Source organism: Cygnus atratus, chromosome 2 (assembly GCF_013377495.2).
Source record: "Cygnus atratus isolate AKBS03 ecotype Queensland, Australia chromosome 2, CAtr_DNAZoo_HiC_assembly, whole genome shotgun sequence".
Taxonomy (NCBI): Eukaryota; Metazoa; Chordata; class Aves; order Anseriformes; family Anatidae; genus Cygnus; species Cygnus atratus.
In genome coordinates this window covers 142,549,366-142,569,735 of record NC_066363.1, presented here as the reverse complement: position 1 = coordinate 142,569,735, position 20,370 = coordinate 142,549,366, and the positions used below count along the sequence as shown (strand labels likewise).

General features: G+C 42.0%; 1 protein-coding gene across 2 annotated transcripts; it reads left to right on the top strand.

Annotated features, from left to right (window-relative positions):
* Positions 1-5,197: 5,197 nt before the first annotated feature.
* Positions 5,198-15,181, top strand: KCNV1 (potassium voltage-gated channel modifier subfamily V member 1). 2 transcript variants are annotated; one of them, XM_050709173.1, is made up of 4 exons: positions 5,198-5,347; positions 5,829-6,270; positions 8,080-8,606; positions 14,343-15,181. In XM_050709173.1, exons 1-4 carry the CDS (start codon positions 5,215-5,217, stop codon positions 14,852-14,854), a joined length of 1,614 nt encoding a protein of 537 aa, XP_050565130.1. In that variant the 5' UTR covers positions 5,198-5,214; the 3' UTR covers positions 14,855-15,181. The 2 variants fall into 2 exon arrangements, with proteins under 2 accessions (XP_050565130.1, XP_035402028.2); XM_035546135.2 differs by having other exon boundaries at positions 5,224-5,347; positions 5,758-6,270.
* The last annotated feature ends 5,189 nt before the right edge of the window (positions 15,182-20,370 follow it).

The window sequence follows — 20,370 nt, the reverse complement described above, 5'->3', positions numbered from 1 at the left end:
AAAGGCATTATTTCGGATACTAACATATTGGAGCTTTCCTTCAGAGAAACAAGCCATGGCCCTACTTAAAGAAAAGTACTTTTCCTTTTGATATTTGTATGTAATCATCCTTGGCTTTCCTGGGTTGCACCTGTTCAGTGATAGAAGAAAGAAGTAATAGCTTCTAAAAAATGCATTAGGTAGGTCAACAGTCAGGTCTGATTGCCTGTCTTTTATTCATCTGTAAGGACTTTGGGACATTTGTCATGATAAAATTCATATTAATCCCCTTTCCCAATCTACTAAAAATGAAAGAACCATAATTCAGCCCAACATTATATACACTGTTTCCTAAACTCATTTTTATATATTAAAGCCCATTTCCATTACATTTTCAGTAGGAAACATCAGCCACGTGCCTGCCAATGCAGTTGGTGTATGCAAAGTTAGCCCTTACTTTGAAAATAAAACTGCTCATGTGTGTAGGTTGCTCTACAGAACTACCTCCCCAGCTACTCTTTTTTTACTTCCTACCACATTGTAAAAGGCAAGAAAATAAATAGGGTCTGAAAGTGGGTAGTGTTCAAAGATACTGAAAACAGCTTTCTTAACTTAGCCTTGGTTACCTACTCCCTTAAACTGTTTTCACACAATGTGGACTAAGCTGTGTGTCGTCTTCTGATCTATGCAGCTAGCTCAGAGAAAGTGAGATCTGACTGGTTTCGGCTGTACCATTTCCACAAGAAAAGCAGAATATCCCTGTAGGGAATAAATCTGTTCTAATAAGCTCTTATTTCACTTGCCGAAGGAAACAGAAGAGAGTTGCCTAGAGAAATTCCAGGTTTCATTTCTTCTCACCTATTACTGTTAGACTGAGGTTAAAGCAGCTCCCAGGGTAGATGAAAGACTGACAGGCTTCAGATAACTAGGATAACTTCAGATAACAGAACCGCAACTGCTCCCTAAAAGCACTGCTTCATACTAACCAAAAGGCAAGATTAAGCACCACTGTTATGTTAAGGAAGTCACCCTTGATCGATGTCAAGGGATTGAGTTTATGATACAAATTATATCTAGTGTTGAACGTAATGGAACTCAGGGCTCAAAGGCTTGCACTGAGACAAAATATTCACGATAGACAAATGATGAAATACTGGAACTGCCCAAATCCATTAATTTTAACAATTGATATAGTGTATTACTCACAGAGCTTGGATGCATATAAAAAATTAAAGATATACTACTGACACTGAACATTTCCACAGAAACTATAGTATGACAGATGCCAGCAAAATTATGAATGGTGTTGGCAATGTGAGCAGAGCCCATTATTCAGCAGTCACAGCAAAAGAATGAAGGAAGATTTAACAAGACCGTATGGTATCTTTCACCCAGGGCACAGTTAACTTTTGAAGAGCCATGCACAAAATGTTATGGATATTAAAACAGAAATGGAGTCCAAAATGGATTTGCAGCATCATAAAACATTATTGAACATGTTAGGATAGATGCAACCTCTGGTTCTTCAAGTCCCTGTGATGCTGGAAACTATGAAGCTGTTCCTGAGGAAAGTTTTCTCTAGGTATGTCTTACCAGTCATACTCTTTTTCTTAACCTCTTTTCTCCATTCTACCACATAAGGTCCAGAAGAAGCACTTCTACATTCCAAATAGACTAATATATGAGATCAAAACACTTGAAAAATTTGGAAATATGTGTCAGAAATCCCAGCAACTTGTAATCAGCTTATTGTGAAGCATTACTCCTGTGAGAAGAGAATCAATGCTATTTGAAAAGATAAGGACAAATTTTCCTGTATACCATAACATTCCAGCTGGAAGATGTGACTACAAAATTGACATAAAATCATAGCTTTCAACATGAGCAGTACATAAGATTAGGAAAATAGATTATAAAAAAAAGGTTTTTGTAACAGCTGGTTTTCTGCTGAAGCAAGTTTTTCAACTCCCACAACAGACATGCTGGATTCCAACTCATATTTCAGCATTCAAGAAAAAAAAAAATTGTACTGTCTCTTGAAATAATGAAATCTGTTTCTTCAGTGAGTGGTATTGTGCCAGGGAAATATCAGCTGGAGCATTGGTAAAGACAGTAGTTTAGACATATGTCACTATCATTCAATTGTTGCAGACATTCCTGTTATGATAAAACAGCACTGGATAACGCCTTTGGTCTGAACCACATCTCTAAACCATGCAGACGTGGTACTATCCAACGTTATAAGTTCCATGAGCCAAACAGCCTTGGAAGTGGCCATGGTTCACTTCAGCAGCAGCACTTCACTGGCAGAGTTTGTAAAACCAAATGACTCTCTTTGTTCTGCTGTATTAGCTTTTGCCACTACGCCGGTGGCATAAGAGTATGGTTGCCTGAGTGGGTTTGCCAGGGGAATGATAAAATTATGAGAGCTGTTGTTTTGGTTCCTCATGTACCAATGAAAAGGAACAACAAATAGCTGATCCTTTAAGAGTTCCCCAGAAAACGAAAAATACACCAGTAATCCCTGTTCCTTGTGTCTAGTGACAGAAAAATAAATCCTCTATTTCTGAGCCTTTCTACCCATAAAACATTTTTTTCATTTTCTCGAAACATTCCAGCTTTATTCTACTGGTACATTTGAAAATAGTTTTATAGCAGTTTTCTAAAAGATCTTTTTTTAAATAAAAAATTAATTGAAAACTAGCAGGAAGTCAGAACTCAGAGGTAACACACTACATCACACCCAGATCTTCTGACTAATGACAGTGACGTGAATTAACGTTATGGAAGTTATGGATACTATGGAAGTCTGTGGGTGATGCTGCTTTCCTGCAGTGAGAAGTGAGCACAAATAATTCATAGGAAGTGGACAAAACTAATGGAAAGCGCAACCTTAGCACACAGCCTCAAGTGCATCTCCAGCACTTTGAAGTCAACATCCTAGTTTGAACAATGGATAATCAGACAAAAAATTAACTTTGAGGTGACTTATATACAGTCATTATTACATTAACAACACAGGTAAACACAATATTGAACCTGGTTACTCAAAGGCTGAAAATTACATTGGCCGAAATTACATAAGCCGAAAATTATACATCAGGGTATTTTCAGAACAAGTGATCTACAGTTTTAATGATGCTGTGAATTAGATAGTCACTTTGAATAGACAACAGCAAATTTTTTTAATTGGGTTCTTAGAAACACTAGTGGATCTGGACTCACAGGGGAAGTACCTGTCCCTTGAATCACAGTAATAATGAGGAGAACGTTTTCAGTTCTCCACAACAATGGAGAAGATATGTCTGGAAAACCATTTCCTGCTGACAGAAAAGAATGTCTACTGAAAAGAATAGTCTGAAAAGAGGTCGACTAAGTAGGTTTATGACTGAACAATTATGGGTCTATTACACTTAGTAAGGCATCTTGCTGTGGTGAAGTACTTACTTCTCATTACTGATGGTCTACTTAATGAATTTTTTAATTATTGTTTATAATTAAGTGCTGGTTTAAGTGCTTTCCATCAAAGGGTCTCCACTCCCAGATGGCAATCCTGGACTAAATGTGGGCTATGCCCAAAAGCTGGCTTCATAACAGCAATTGGTGACAGTTTTGATGGAAAATGAATTCACATTTTTTGCAATTATTCACCTAAATTATTTTTCAATTTAATTGTTTTAAGCAATAAAAGGTAGGATATCTATGCAAATATGTACCTGTATTGTATTTCTTTATAACACTCTTGAAATATTGAATTCAGAATTGGAAACGGTCTCACAAGGTCATCTAAAGCTTCCAGCCTGCCTCAAGAAAGGGTGAAGCACACCTCTGCTATTCCTGACAGACCCTCTTCCAGTCAGTTCTTTGACAGCCAGTGATGTAGACCAACTTCTCAGAGGATCTCCTCCACTTCTTCATCATCCTGGCTAACGAAACCTTCATAATCACCACCCTCAACATCATTCTTGTCATTCAGCCCCTTACTTCTATGCCTGCTCAGTGTGGTCAAGGAGGACAGATTATACCCTTCAACTTTGCATGCAGCTTTTCATGTATCTGAACATTGCTATAATGCCTGTTCCGCTCTGCAGCTATCCCATCCTTCCTCTTCTTTTTGTCCATGACCCCCTTCTTGCTGTTCTCCTCTGGATTCTTTCTGATCAGTGAACACTTTTCCAATGAATGGATGCGCAGAGTGGATTCCTACACCTGCAAGTACTGAGCAGAGCAGAGAGATTTCCACAGGTGTTGCTAAAACAGTGATAAGTCAAGTGTTCAGTTGATCTTAACATAAAATATAGAAGATAACTGGTATCCAAAAGATGAACCATTATGAGACCTCTATGAAGTAAATGTGAGAAAGGTACATAACAGTTGAACTTACTGAGTGCATATTGTACTTATTAAGTACAACTTACACAGTTGTACTTAACTCTAGTGACCGGGGATCAAAAGCTGGAGGTAGGACATGCAGTGCTAGCAGGACACATGTGGACACATCTTCTGTGCTCCTGAATGTTACCCCGGCAGGCTTCATGGAAGAGCCACACAGGCAGGCCACACAGGAGGCAAGAACTAAGAGGCAGCAGAAAACGCAGGCTTATAGAAGCAAATTGTGTAAAATTTGTCAGAATTGATAGTTTCCCATGGTATGGGACAAAACTGCAAGAAGGGTGAATGTGAGCAGGGTGAATCTAACTTGCACCATGATATAGCAGAGCTACAAGTCAACACAGGACAGTGCCAAGCATATTCCACACTATTTCAGGAAAAAAAAAAAAAAAAAGGCTGAATGCACCTAAGTTGAAACAAGTTATTTGAGGTGCATCGCCTGGCCACGACGGTGGCTGTTTGACTTGACCGGCTTCAGCCTTTCATACGAGGGAGCAGCATTAAAGAAGACACATTCAGAAGCACGCTTGCTTTTATGTATATCAGCGGGAAGGGGGACACGATGGGGTGGTGTCCAACACCGTCCTGCGAACTCCCTCGCAGTTCGGCTCTGCTTTTCCCCCTTTCCTCCCCTCAGAGCGGCAGCGGGGCCGGGGGCTGCCTGAGGCGGGCGGCCCCGGCGGGGAGCTCCGGAACCCCCCTCCAGCCTCAGCCCCGGTCATGGCTCCGGTCCCGGGGGCCGGGCGGGCCGCCCTCGGTGGCGGCTCAGCCCCGCGGTGGGGACGGCGTTAGCCCGGCCCTGCCCGTCCCTGCCCGTCCCGCCCCGCCGGCCCCCCGCAGCACATGACCCGCCATGGAGGCGCGCTGGCGCTGCCCAGAAGTTTGGAGGCAGGGGAGCGGGCAGCGGCTGCCTGCGAGGAGGCGGCGGGAGCCGGCGCCCAGCCGCGGGCGGCGCAGCGGGGCGGCGGGCGGGCAGGTAAGCGGCGGCCGGGCCGGGCGGGGCGGAACGAAGCGCCGCCGGGCTGCCCTGAGGGGAGGCGGCAGCGACCGGCAACTTCGGCGGGGACCCGCTGAGGGGTGCCCCGGGGGCAAGGCTGTGGGGTCGGGGGGTGCCGCGGGGCGAGGTCGCCCCCCCCCCGTGCCGCTGTTGTTGCGTGTGGGGGGTCGCTGGCAGGCGGCGGAGCTGCCTCAGGTGCCGCTGCCTCCTCCTCGGCAGCCCGCCCGACCTCTGTCCCCGGTGGAGGCATGGCAGGGAGGAGCGGGGATGGTGAGGCGTCCTAGGGACAGCAGGCAAAGCTTGTGAAGGTAAGGCGGTCCTGGGCTGCCCCGCCACCTGCTCCCCCGTGGGGCGATCTTCTCTGTGGGTCTGTTGTGTTTTCAATCCAGGAGAGAGTGGGCTGCTGCTGGCAGCTCCAGGATGAAGTCGCCTCCCTGCTGCATGTCTCTTTCTTCCCAAGCGTCCCTGGAGGAACAAGGGAACAGCACGTCCCTGGGCTCCCTGGACTCCAGCGTGTTCTCCAGTGAGGAAGAGCAGGGGCCCCTGTTGCAGAAGGCCATCCCCTCCTTGGACTGCTTTACTATCAATGTAGGAGGCAGCCGCTTTGTGATGTCCCAGCAAACTTTGTCATGCTACCCTGACACCCGTCTCGGCAAACTGGCTGTAGTGGTCTCTGCCGCCCGGGATGTGGCCTCTGGCCTCCTCGAGCTTTGTGATGATGCCAACCTGGTGGAGAATGAGTATTTCTTTGACCGGAGCTCGCAGGCATTTCACTACATCCTGAATTACTACCAGACGGGGAGGCTGCATGTGATGGAGCAGCTCTGCGCGCTCTCCTTCCTGCAGGAGATCCAGTACTGGGGCTTGGATGAGCTCAGCATCGATTCCTGCTGCAGAGACCGGTGAGCTGTGGGAAGACATGAGGCGTGGGAGCATGGGCTGGGTGAGCTCAGCACTGGCTTGCGTGCAGGGATGGGCAGGTGAGGGATCCAGCAGTGGGGGCAGGTGAGGTGGCAGAGCACTAGGAGAAGCATGGGCAAATCCAGCACTGAAACCTACGCTAGAGGTAGGTGGGAGTAGGAAATGGGAGGAGGAGGTGTGTGTTTTGTGAGGTCTCTGTTGACCTTTGCCGTGAAGGACAGGTTGGCAGTGGGGGCAAGATAGCAGGACGCTGACAGGAACAGGGTCTGTTTTTTTCTGCACCATCTTCAGACTGGCCTTGGAAGCTCAAAGTGGAAAGTGACAGTGCTGGAGATAGGAAGGGTTGTCAAGGCAGAAATGTCCTTCAGTGTCATTCATGTTGGGGTTATCCTAGTCAGGGGGAGCAGATGTGGAATCAGAAGGGTTTGGAGCCTCCCCACGCTGTCCTTTCCATTCTGGATGATTTCTAGATCCAAGTTGGAGAGACAGAAGCAGGGAGCGGTCACCTGCCAGGCTGAGTGTGGGTGGCATGGCTCCAGGAGGAGCCGTGATGGCAAGCATCGCACATGGATGTAGCAGCTCACAGGGAGGGGGCAGCAACAGCGGGAATGTGGCTCAGTGGAGACAAATTGTAACAGGCAGCTTAGGAACGAGGTGGGTTTTGACTGAACCACCCCCGGGATGTTTCTGTTAATTCTATTTGAAGACATCTTTTCCACCATTTTTAGTGTTACTGGTTTGTTTGTAGTATTGAAGAATGGAATCCTCTAAAAAGTATGACTGCTATTTATCTGAAGTGGTTATGTCAAAATTATTAGAAAGAAATGATCAAGCAACACCCACCCACCCCTCTGTCCCCTCTCCTACCATCCTAAAAAACAAATGCTAAAGTTATCCTATCCTGATATGACTCACTTGTGCAACTCAGAGAGAATTGGATCCTACTTTTCATACCCTTCTTCCTTCAGTGGTAGGTGTAACTGGAAGATGCTACTTCTTAGGTGGTACAAGGAGCTATGGACCTCTTTGGCATGTTCAGGAGTAACTGCATCAAATGAAGGCAAAATTGCATAGCCCCTCTATTTAATTCTTGACCTCTGCAGCTGTCAAGGAATACAGATGTGAAAAAAAAGGACTTTTTTCAGTGTACTTTGAGAATGTTGTTGTTCCATGAAATAGTTCTGTAAATACACTCTTGCCATAAAAAAATAGTCAACTACGTATTTACAATCTGTAAATTCTACTCAGCAAAGTTGCTTGCATGCTTTGTTGTGTGACAACCTGTATATTTAAAGAAAGATAAGTCATCTTAGCATGTATTGATCAGAATTTCATACATAAACTGCATAGCTTTTATTATGCCTCTCCTTTTAACATTGCAGATATACACCAATGCAATAAAAAATGCAATATGATTAATAAAATTGAAGAGAGTTTAGAAACAGTGGGTCGGGTTGTGCCAGGATTGCTTATGAGAGCGCAAGTTAGTCATGCAGCTCATCCTGCTGTAGTTAACATGATCCATAAAGCTAACACACCATCAGAATAAAATTATTGTGCACGTAAAAACTGTCACTGGTGTGACATGGGTGAGCAGGAACAACAGGTCATTGGAAACAGGCTGTAGGGTTTCAGTTAATAAAATCCTCCATGACATACTTGACCACAGGGTTTCCTAAGTTCCTGTAAGGTATACCTTAATGTGTGCTCTTACGCCTCTCTTGGTAGAGGATAAGAAAACCTTATGCATATTGGTATTAAAAATCTATTTGTGGGGCATTTGTGGGCAGGTACTTCAGGAGGAAGGAGCTGAGTGAAGCCTTAGACATCAAGAAAGATGCAGAAGAACTGGATGCCCAAGATGAGGAAGAGGACTTTTCTGGTAGCCTCTGTCCTAATGTCAGACAAAAACTTTGGGAAGTTTTGGAAAAGCCTGGTTCCTCCGCAGCAGCCAGGACTTTCGGCACTCTATCCATGGCTTTTGTTGTTGTGTCCATTGCCAACATGGCTTTGATTTCAGTAGAGCTAAGCTGGCTGGCACCACCGCTACTGGATGCCCTAGAGTACCTGTGCATTGCATGGTTCACTGTGGAGTTTGTTCTGAGGTTCCTGTGTGCACGGGATCGGTGTCACTTCCTAAGGAGTGTGGCAAACATCATCGACCTCCTTGCTATTTTACCTTTCTACATCACCCTGCTGGTAGAGAGTCTGTGTGGTGGGGAGAGCTCCCAGGAACTGGAAAACGTGGGGCGCGTTGTCCAAGTGCTGAGACTGCTCAGAGCCCTGCGGATGTTGAAGCTGGGAAGACATTCAACAGGTACTTTTAGCCACATGGCAGTGAAAGCTCTCATTCCTTCTACCAACAGTAGTCCCCTATTTCGTGTGCATTTCTGCCTTATCTTTTTGCACAATATAATTTACACAAATAAGTTACCAGTAATGCCTTGTGGTAACTCGTACTTTGGGACATTGGTAATTGAGTGGCAGGAGCTTCCTCCAATAAATTTTAGGTTTCCATAAAGCCAATACATATAGTTTGCATAGAAAACTTACAAAAAACAGGCCCCAAAGCTGCATGCTGTAAATGATTTACCAGTCTCTCACGATGTCACTAATTTGCAAACATTTGTAATTGAGTTGGTTAGGAGGGAAGCACAGGAAGAAACGGTAAGTGATCATCATTGACCAACGCTTTTTGTATTGTCAGAGTTTTACAAGTGACAGCTCATAATCACCTACCACAATTTTTTACACTAAAAAGTTTAAGCAAATAAATGTATCATGATTTTGTCTACATCGCAGATCCTGAAAACAGACATCCTCTGTTGAATAGATCATGTTTCTAGAAAAGTGTTTAAACTGAATCATACTGGGCAAAGGGTTGGTGGGCTCTCTGGCCCCTTTGAACACATTGGTATCTATATGACATGTTGAACACAGCTGGGGGTCGCTTACTGAATTGGCAGTAGGTGCAGCACAGAGTGATGATGTCGGGTTTCATCAGCATTCACCTGTTGATGTGGGGCCCTTCATGCCCAAGCTCTGCTGGCAAGTGTCAGGAGAGACGGATGAACAGCAGACAGGAAAGTGGTGGATAGCAGAGTGCATTTCTGGGAACATATGTGTTCACTCTTCCTAAGTAGTATAGGAAAGGTATAAAAGATAATGTTCTCAAGTGGAAATTTATCAGAGGAAGCTGGAAATATTCAGAAGGTCTTGTGTTTCCCCCATTTTGTGTTACTACTTAATGTGCGTGCCTGGATATCTGAGATAATAAAAGCAGACCCTCACCACACCCTGCCTATGCCATGATGTTATCCAGTGCTTGGTATTTTCAAAATGATTTAATTATGTTCCCGCTTGAATCAGTGGTGAACATGGCAATGAATTTGACACGGAGAAAAGTTCTGCCAAAACTTGGAGCTTTGAAAAATCAGATCCCAATAGTAAATCATTGTCTCTGTTCTGTGCTATTGGCCTGTTCTGAAGATGATGATAATCATTCTTAGATGGCATTCAATGTAATCCTTCCTGCATTTCTGAAGCAGGAATGGTTGATGCTTCATTTTTTTGGAGTGCCATCTCCATCCTCTTTGTGAGCTGGCCCCACTTTAGCGGGCATTATAGCAGGAGGATGTCTCTGATTTTTGTTCCCGTCGAAGAGCAGTGAACCTACGTACCAATTGCAGGGAATAGCTCTAATACCACTGAGCATAATGCTAGTGGTTTGAGAATTATCTTAATCTTACTCCTCCGCTCTAGATTGTGCCTATACCAATGCATAACTGTCCCTTAGAGAGAAGTTGAAAGGAAGCAGATAGTGATTCAGTCTGTCAGTGAGTTTGCTTTGCTTCATTATAATTTTTTTACAGTTCTTGTTTTATACAAGGAAGCGTGCTACCCACTTTCAATGGTGGCAGTAATGTGAATGTATTCTTCTCTAGTTCTATTTTGAAAATAAGCAAAAGATTTGAACACATCAAGGCACTTTTGTGCTAAATAGCAAGGTTGTGGTCCAGAACTATGTTGGTTCTAGTTATAAAGTTTCCAAAGTTTTCACTTCATCAAACTTTACTGTTACAAAATGAATGCATGAAACTCAGTTCTAAGACTCTTTCTATCACCTTGAAACCACGAGTTTCAGTTGTCTGCATAATAATGGTTAACTCCTGGTGTGTTAGCTTTCAGAGATGGGGTGAGCTTTAGTGCCTATTTATTTTTAAAGTTGAATTCATTACAATGCTACCATAGTTTATTTCATAATATTAAGTGCTGTTAAGAGTTGAATAACTCATTTGCCATGTTAGAAGAAGTGAATTAATGGTATCAAAATCTAGTCTCCTACTCTGGCAGTGAACTATCGTCTTTTTCTGGAACCAAAATACCAGGTTCAGCATCCAAGAAGTGGCTTACATTGCTACTTAAACAGTTCAGAACAGCATTGCTGTTGCTGTGCTTGCTTCTTTGGTAGTTCAGGGTTGCTGGTCATGTTGCATGGCCCAGGACACTAAATCAATTCTGGCTCTTTTTTGTATAATTTAAATGCAGAAAGTCATGAATTCAATCTTCTGTCAGAGAAGATGCTGCTACTAAGACAAAACATAAACCTAATAAATCAAAACAGAAAAATACACTAACAGATCTGAAGTCTGGTTTCTGACCATTAGAGATTTGTAGTAGAAGAGAGTTGAGTTAACATGGTTCTAAACACACCCTAAACCACAGTGTAAGATGAACTCTAAGTACCATATACACAGACCATCCTGCTCACACATATCTGGGTAGTCCTGATAAATGCCAGTGCCTAGGGGTGGCACTCACAACTCTTCTGTGCTCGTACTTTAGGCAGCTTAAAACTGACTCCTCCACTGTCAGATCAAAGCTTCATGCACTGCTCACCTGCTCTGTGTGGCAAGAGGAGTGCAAGATCAGAAGAAAAGAGATGGGAAAAATTGTAGCTGCTGGAAGCAACTCCCCTGTCACCGAGGAGGGACGATCACAGTCACAAGGAGGACATCTCTGTAATACTGTGCAGACCCCTAGCGAAGCTGGGATCCCAACAGCAGTGTGGTTCTGCTATCGGAGGCAGAAATGAGTTAGGAAAAATCATGAAGGCAATTCTTTTTTTCCCTTTATTTTTGAAGAAATGGCAGATTAACCCTTTTTGTGGAGAAGTGAAAGAAAAATGGAAGCATCATTTCTGCCCGTTTGAAAGCTGAACTCAGCTATTAGGATGGATGCAATACATAGAAACACCTAGGCTAGACTGGAGCGAGTGTTAAATTATTTATGTAAAGTGCTATACTTTGTCAAGGAGCAATTGAGAAATTAAAAGTACCTCTATCCAGAAAATATATAGCTAGGCGGTGAGGCGGCTTCTGAGATACTGAAATTATGGATTTAGGTGTAGGAGCAGGTGAGAATTGAACCTGCATTTTTCACAATCTCTGGTGCTCCTCAGCTGTAGGCTTCCTTCTGGGGCCACGTGCCATGTGAAGCTTTGCTGGTCCTTCTCTGGGAAGCACTTAGAGATTAACTCCTTGAGGAGAAGTAGGATGTGAGCATCTTACTTGTGATGGCAGTGGACAAGTTTGAGAGAAGGCTGTAGCATGTGTCAGGATGAGATGCTTTTGGGTACATGAAAAAGCAAAACTTCAGCACTTTCAGAATTCTGTGCTAAAAGTTTAGGATGACTTAAATGCTGTGTGTAAACTGAAGCTCCTGAAAATGAGCTTGTATTACCAAGTCCATTTTGGCAACAAAGAGGTGGAATTTGACATGCATGGCAGAAAAGCCTCTCCTTCCTCCTGCTGGTCCCAGGGCTGGGGCTGTTTGTTTGCCCCATGCTGGGTACCACGCTGGTTCTGTTACAGCACCGTAGCACCTTCCAGCATGGCTGTCCAGGCTGTCACAGCTCCTGATGAGGAGCTGTTACAGCTCTGTGCTTGAACAGCCGTAGTTTGTGTGCTGTGGCTGAAGAAGGAATTTTTAAAATTTACAAGACAATAGAGCAGAAGACATTATTCTTCTGAATGCACCAATTCCCATTCAGAATGAGCTGTGGAGCCCAGTAAGTTGTCTGATTCATAGATTCAACTGAAAATGTCTCCTGACTTCATCTGAAGACCTGAAGTGATGGAGAACCACAACTTCGCTGATAATTCATCAATGTGATATAGAGAGGTAGCAGCCACAGTGCTGTTCCTGCTTATTTAGACCAGGTTTATGAGAGTTGTGCTGTTTGTTTTAGCTGCAGTATTCTCAAGATCCATTGCAAAGGGCAAAGCCTGGCTTTTACAGTACCTAACCATGCTTTAAAAAGAAGTGCTAGAGAGTTTTAAATTGGAGTACCTTATTCCTAGGTCACTTGAAAGGTGAAGAAGAATTCTACCTTGATCAGTGTGAAGTTTTATATGGCAGGGGATGATAGTAACTTCCTTGGGAAATGAGAACTTGGTCTGGATCCTTGCAGTTGTCCCATTCACAGCTTTTGCACTGCTTGTCTTAGTATATTTTCAAAATCCGGAGGCAGTCATATTAATAGAAAAAAAGATTACTCTGATAAATCATATTTCCCTTCTGCTGCAAAATTAACCTATAACGCTATAATAAACATCCTAACCAACAGACCATAGTTGTAGCAGGATAAAACGTGGATATGAGCAAGTCCTTAACTGGAGTTGGTAGAAGAAAACTTTGAAAAAGGAAACATTCCCTACAAAATCTAGTCTGTACCTCCACTGTTTGCTGTACTTAAACAAAAACTGTAAAACCCATTAGACGTAAAGGGGAAAAGAAATGGAGTCAAAAGCAAGAAGAAATATTAACTTCTTTTAGTTTGAGATTGTGGAAAGTAAAGCAAAGCAAATTGCTCATTACTCCAATGAGCATGTGAAGTCTGCAAGCAGATGCAGAGCTCCGGTAAGCCATTATACAAACATTGCTTTAGTTACAAGTGTACCCCGTGAAGGGTAATTGATAAGCATCATGGTTTTCTCTTTTACTATGGAAAACAGCATCTTCTTAAAGAACGGTGTTAAAAAGCGATCCAAAATCACTTGTTATTCAGAAGATAATTTCAGTTTCCAATGTGTTTCAACTGAGTTGGTGCCTTGTTATCTTCCTTCTTTGTTTATGAGAGACGTTTATCCATTGCACTGTTACTGGATTTACTTTCCTGCTTGCTTTGTCAGGCAGCCTGGCCTTGCTTGAGGCAGCAGCTCTGAAAGGAATGTGGGGCATTACAGAGAGCAGTCAGCTGCACACGGGCTCCCTGTGCGACTTGACTCGTGGGCAATGGGACTGATGCCGTACATCAGTGAATTAGCAGGAGAATACGTTTGCATTGGGAGACTTTGCTATCTCCAGTTTTGGCACGAGTGCAGCTGCTGCTGAACTGCTGCATTTGTTTTGATCTCTACAGATAAATATGTTGATAGGCTGGGGGGAGAAAGAGAGGTCAAAGAGAGGCTATGAGAACTGTAAAAGGGTTGCGAACGGTGCTTAGCAAAGAAGGTAGTGTGACAGAGTTAGGCTTCGAGTACCCACCTGGGAACACGAATTTGACAACATAGGGCTGTTTGGTCCAAGAGAAAAATGTGACAAGGGCTGGAAAATACAGCTTGGCACATTCAGACTGGAAGTAGGGAGCAGATGTTTTTAGTGTTTTTAAATGGTTATTTAGGTAACTTAATAAAAATTAAGGCCAATGCATTATGGCCAATTATTCAATGGAGATTTAGTAGTAATAAATAAATAGAGTAATTTTCTAAATGTTGTATGTAGTTCAAATGATAAGTAATAAGGAGGATTTATATGCTCTGTTTTAAGAAAACCGGAATAATGTCAGTGGTTCAGTCTAATATTTTAATCTGTTTCTTTCTAAATCACATTTTCCCAGTATTTTGAGAGCTGCACCCCTTTTTCCTAAGACGTGTTCACTAGCAGTCAAAGCAAAAACATAAAACAATCAGCTTTCAAATAAGAGATATTTCACAAACTTCTGAAGGCAGCTACATGAATCAACCTACTGACAGCGTTTCTTGTCTTTCAGGCTTGCGGTCCCTTGGAATGACTATCGCACAGTGCTACGAGGAGGTTGGCCTTCTGCTGCTTTTCCTGTCCGTAGGGATCTCTATCTTTTCCACTGTGGAGTACTTTGTTGAGCAAGGTGTGCCAGGCACAACTTTCACGAGCGTACCTGGTGCTTGGTGGTGGGCAACAACTTCCATGACAACTGTTGGTTATGGTGACATTAGGCCAGACACCACTATTGGTAAGGTAGTGGCCTTTATGTGTATACTGTCAGGAATACTAGTTTTGGCTTTGCCAATAGCTATCATAAATGACCGGTTTTCTGCCTGTTACTTTACACTGAAGATAAAAGAAGCTGCTCTCCGGCAGCGTGAAGCTTTAAAGAGACTCACGAAGAACTCATCCAGCGACTCAAATATCAATTTGAATTTGCGAGACATATATGCACGCAGTGTCATGGATATGTTACGGTTAAAAAGCAGAGAGAGAGCAAGCACTCGGAGCAGTGGAGGAGATGATTTCTGGTTTTGACTTTTAAGTTATTTAGCCATGTATAGCAAATAGACTACTTCAAAAATGTAGTATTAAGAATCTCTTTTTTTTTATTATTCACCACATAGTGTATTTCCTTTTCCATCTGGAGTTTGACTTGTTGGACAGACTGATACAGCCAGTGTATACAAAGGAAGAATTCAAAATATGAAAGCTCTCAGGGGGCTCAGAAACCTGATCCCAGAACTGGATCTTGGTGGGTGAGAGGGGAAATAATGGGTCTGTCAAAATAAAGCAGTGATACGAACACGTCTATGAATCCTATGTCCTTGCTAATGTATAGTAATAAAGTCTTAGTCAAAATTGCCTTGGTGTTTTGAATTTTAAAGACTTGTAAGATTTGTATTTACAGTAGAAAAACAAAAGTTAGAGACATTAAGAAAATCTGAAAAGAGAAGTCTAAGGAAGTAGAATGTTGAATAAATTTATGATGACATTCCTGTTAGGAGATTCATCTCATTCCCCTTTGTTAGCCATATTTTCTACTTCATTTGCATGAAAATGAGGTTGCAAGACCCTGGGGGGGGGAATTTTTTTCATTTCAGGAGAAGCAAATGGCTCCCAAATTCATGGTGGGTATCAGGACATAGGTGAAAGTGTCAAGCCGATGCAAGATCTGCAGCCAAGTATAAAATAGTCATGAGATAGGTACCATGATTTAGAGTACCCTCTGCAATTGCTGTAGAAGTTGCAGGAGCTAATACAGCCTTTGCAGCATGCCTTCTCCTTGTGTTTTGTTTCTCATAACTTACTTGTGCAGCTAAGCAGATTTTGTGCTCAAGTGAAGTCATCAGTGGATACCAGACAAAACAGAAATGGTTAAAGATAACATGTTACTCATTTCTCTGTCGCCTGTTAAAAGCAGTAAGTATTTCAGTAAGTGGGCCACATTTAAAATCAATAAATAATCTTTTTGTAGGTTAAATCAAAAATCACAGACCTCTCTCATTTCATTTTCAGCAATGTAAGCACAAGCATTATTTACATTTGACATTAATTCAACATACTTCCTAAGACAATACATATATTAGCTGTGGATTATCTAATTTGATCAGATATTTATGTATTTAGAAGGCTTAGACTGCCTTTGAGTATATATGAATGGGTAAAAAAAATGCTTTTAATAAATATTGCATGATACTTGTTTTGAATTGAGTGTATTTTCCTCCCATTCCCTGTAAACATAATACAGAAAGCGAAAATTTTTCAAAGGTTCCAACCCTGATGCAAACCTCACTGAATTTCAGCTTCTGATTTGTCAGCTGATATCAGTCAGCATTTGGATTTGGGATCAATGCAGTACATGCAGCAGTCACCAGAGGCAGGAGGAAGCTGAGGTAAAATGTTAAGAGACCATAAGACTTGTCTTCCTCTATCAGAAATGGACTAGGTGTGAAAATTCCTAGGTCAGTCTTATGGTCTGTGTTACACAGAGGTCAAACTATGTTATCATAGTGTTCCTTTCTGCCCTAATGTTCTATGAATCCACGACAAAACTCCTTTGAATGTCCAGGAGGCAAAACTGATTCCACAGGGAAAGGTTTGATGCAGCCCACTCTAGGTTATTTCATAGCTCCTTTGAGCAGGAAGTCTCTGAGCTGCACAAATTGTACAGGCTGTTTCTCATTCAAAAGTCATTCTAATTATAGAGAATTAGGAAGAAGCTTTCATTGTGGGAAGACTGTTTTGTAATGTCTTTTGTGCTTTCTCGTACAGCATCTGATCTCTGTTTGAGAAAGGAAATGCAGTTAGATAGATGACTGATTCTCTTTAGGGAAAGGCTGCTTTTATTGCATCCTGTGTTTTTTACAAAGGACTCAAAAGAATGATAGAAATGTTCTGGGATGTATCACTTGATTCACTCCTTTCAGCAGGTCTGGAGATAAAGTTTCCTAGAAATGCCCATGGGGAAAAGTGGCTGAGACTTTATCAAGTAGCTGCTTCAGCTTCTATTTTCAGACCTCTTTATTTTAAATTCAAAGTCTCTGAAGAAGTGTTTGTCAATCATGGTTTTTATTCAGCAAGGCTGTCTGTCACATTATGGGCTCAGACTAACAAATCATTTTGCAGATGAAGGTCAGTTCTGATTTCAGCTCTTACGGACAGGACCAGAGCATTCATACTGAGCAGCAAAGAGTACAGGGCATTACAAAGCTAGAACACGAATCTATGCCGTTTACCTACTGCCACAAATTTGGAAAACAGCTCTTTTGTCACTAAGACACCATATTAAGGATGTTACTGTGCTATCTTTAGAGTATCATGCTGAAGTTAAGTACAAAACTACCTCTTGTCCTCACATCTGTTCTGCCATTTCCATCACACATCAGACTTGGCAGAAAGGATCATGTGTCAGAACGTCAATAATTTCCCCATTTTAGCTTAAAATACTAAGCACTTCCAAAAACCATCATCAAAGGCAAGAACTGGCAAAACAGGTGAGACAGGGACATACTGGAGATAGTCCAAAAAATACTGGAGTGCCAGGCTGCAGAGACCATTGGGGAACCCCTGTATCCAGGAGAGGTGGGGCATATGGGAAGATTTATAACTTCTAGGGATAAGTTATAGAAAGGTATTTAGAAATCTGTGTTCAATAATATTTCACAACGATTTAATATCATGATTTACTTGTATTACGGATATCAATCCTGAATGCACAATTCACTGACCACTGAACACAAGTCTGTGTTGTTAGTAAGTCAATAAACCACTTCAATCTTGACTTGATATAAGCTATGTAAGATGAGCAGTGTTCCCCTCAGACAGGAGTTTTGCTGGGCAACTCTGAGCTTGTGAGATTGCCATGTGGTGGATCTGATTGAGCACAAAAAGGAGCACACAGAAGAAAGTTATGAAGCCTTTTACATATAATGCCCATTTATTTTTGTTTTCTGACATTAAAGAGGTGTATTCTCATCTAGATATTATCTTGATAATGAGTAACATAATTTTCTCATTTTCTACAGTATTGTCTTCTTAAACCTCCAGTGAGGTGTACTTGCATACCTAGAACTCTGCTAGAACATTTTCTGTTGAGATGCCCACCATCTAAAATGCATTAGAGCAGCTGTTGCTGATGCAGCTGGTACCTGGTTTTCTGTGCTCTTATCTGCTCTTATCACTGTAGATAGGGCAGGGCAGCACAGACCTTAGTCACACCTCTAATTGCAGACAAGGGGTCTCCAGGGCTCTGGGCTCTTGAAAATGTCATTCATTGAACGGAAGGGCTAGAGTCAATAATCTCTCTAGGACTGAGATGCAGTCTTCAGTTTTCACCCTTCATCAATTTAATTTTCCAATTTTTGAGAGTTTTAACCATCCATATAATTATTGCAGTTTTGCCATTAATACTAGAAAACACATCTCTTGTGGAAGCAGAGCTTCCATGCACTCAGTTCACAGGAATTTGATGAGGCATTTAAGCTTGGTGTAGTGTGCTTGACCTGATGAACAGCCAGTAGTTAAAGCCATTCCTTCAGAAAATGTGTTTTAATGAAAGGCTAGTTTGAAGAATTCCCTTATGATTAACTTTTGTTGTTGTTGATACGTGAAATAGAGTCTTTTCTGACAAAACTTGACCCCGGTTTGTAGGGTGGGCGCTTCTGCTAGAGGATGGCCCCATCAGCAAGAGGGAGAGCATGGCCTGTTTTGTGTGTGCCTCTCAGATGGGCTAGAAAAGTGTGAGCTTGCACACCCCCTCTTCCAGGAAAACAGGAATGCAGTTTGGTGCAGGTGGCTATATTATAGGATTTCTATGTGTAAAGAACAATAAAAAAATATATATGAACAACAAACCTACTTGCGTGAGGGAGAGAAAGGGATCCCACCTAGTGTCACAGCAGTGAGTCCATCACCAGCCAATGTAAACTCCCAGCTCTTTCTCAAAACCCCAAGAAGCTGCTTGTGAGATGGATTTATAGCATCCCAAAGGGTGAGGAACCAGAAGAGTCTGCAGTTAAGCCAGATCTTTTAAAAGATGTATACAGTTGTGTTTATCGGATTAAAACTATGTACAAATGCATATTATGATCTCAGAAAAGCATGCCTCTGCAAGAAACTTCCTAAAGTGAAATCATCTTCCTTGCCAAACAAAGCAAGACACATGGAGATGTAAGGTTTCCTCTAATTATACCTAATTCTGTACAGCTTTTAATAAAACGAAACCTGCTGGTAAGTCATGTAGTATTACTGTGTAGTCCTGCAACCAACACATTCATTTCACTTCCAACAGCTTGTCTCAGAAAGGCAGTTCTCTTCCCAAACTGTGCAGCAGAGATAAGTCCTGGGAAATGGATGAAGTGTGTGTGACTCTCTTCATTACCTGTTGCATGAATCAGTTTATGAGGAGACCTGGGAAGAGAATTCATAAAATCCTATTGGGATTTTTGCCAAAAGCACATAAAATAAATTCTTCTGAATTCTTCTTCTTAAGTCATTTTTTCAGCATACCTGAAAAAGACAATTGGCTTGAAAATAGTTGAAAGATAACTAATGATGTCATTTTTCATAGCAGGCAGTGTTACGGATTCCTGAACTGAGGCTCTCAGCCTGAGGTACCAAACACATTATGCAACCCAACAATGTTGAATTACGGAAAAATATTCTGAGATGAATATGTATCTGCTTAAGAACTGCCGTCCAGTGAAGCAGCATTCATAAGCTCACAGCCCTCTTGTCCTAAATGAACAACAGCGTTACGGACTTTGGAACATGCTATCAGAAATTTCCAGTTACAGGCTCTGTGGGATCCCTCCGTAGCTTTTGTGGTGTGTTAGATGCTGCAGTGGTAAAAGCTGTTATTACTGAAGCCCAAACAGACAGATTAAGCCATTATTCATGCTGAGTATATAGAAGAAAAATAATGGAAGGTAGAACAGGAAAGAGCAAATTAATTTAAACTTAATTTTAATTTAAAATAAGAAGTTGAAATACTTCAGCTGAGATATACCAGTGACTTTTTGTGACTGACTATGTGTTTTACCTCTCATATCTTCTCATGAGAAATGAAGTACACATGGTTCAGTGCAGAGGAAGAAATTATTTTCAGCTCATTAACTGACATGCATCATATGTCCATACCACAAATTAGATCACATTAATTATTCATACCTCATCCTAGCCATGCAGCCCTGTATATCAGACATGCCTTCTTCCTGAATCATGCATGTGGCTTTGTATTTGCATCGTCCTTCTATAGATCAACACCAACAAAACAAAACAAAACAAAACAAAACAAAACCTTTTTTTTTTGGTAAAAATGAACTTCAACTGCAACTGAATAAGATCAGGTTGAATCTATTTCCAGTCCTTGCTATTTGTTATTTCTGCTGTTATTCCTCATTTAACCCTCCTATCTTCTCTTCCTGGCAGTAATTGCTGGATAACAGATGGAAGAATTGCCAATCACAGCCTTTCAGTGTCAAAATGTAGACAAACCTACCCCATAAACCTGTGGTCTGTTTTTTTATATTGGAAACAAAATCAAAGTCAAG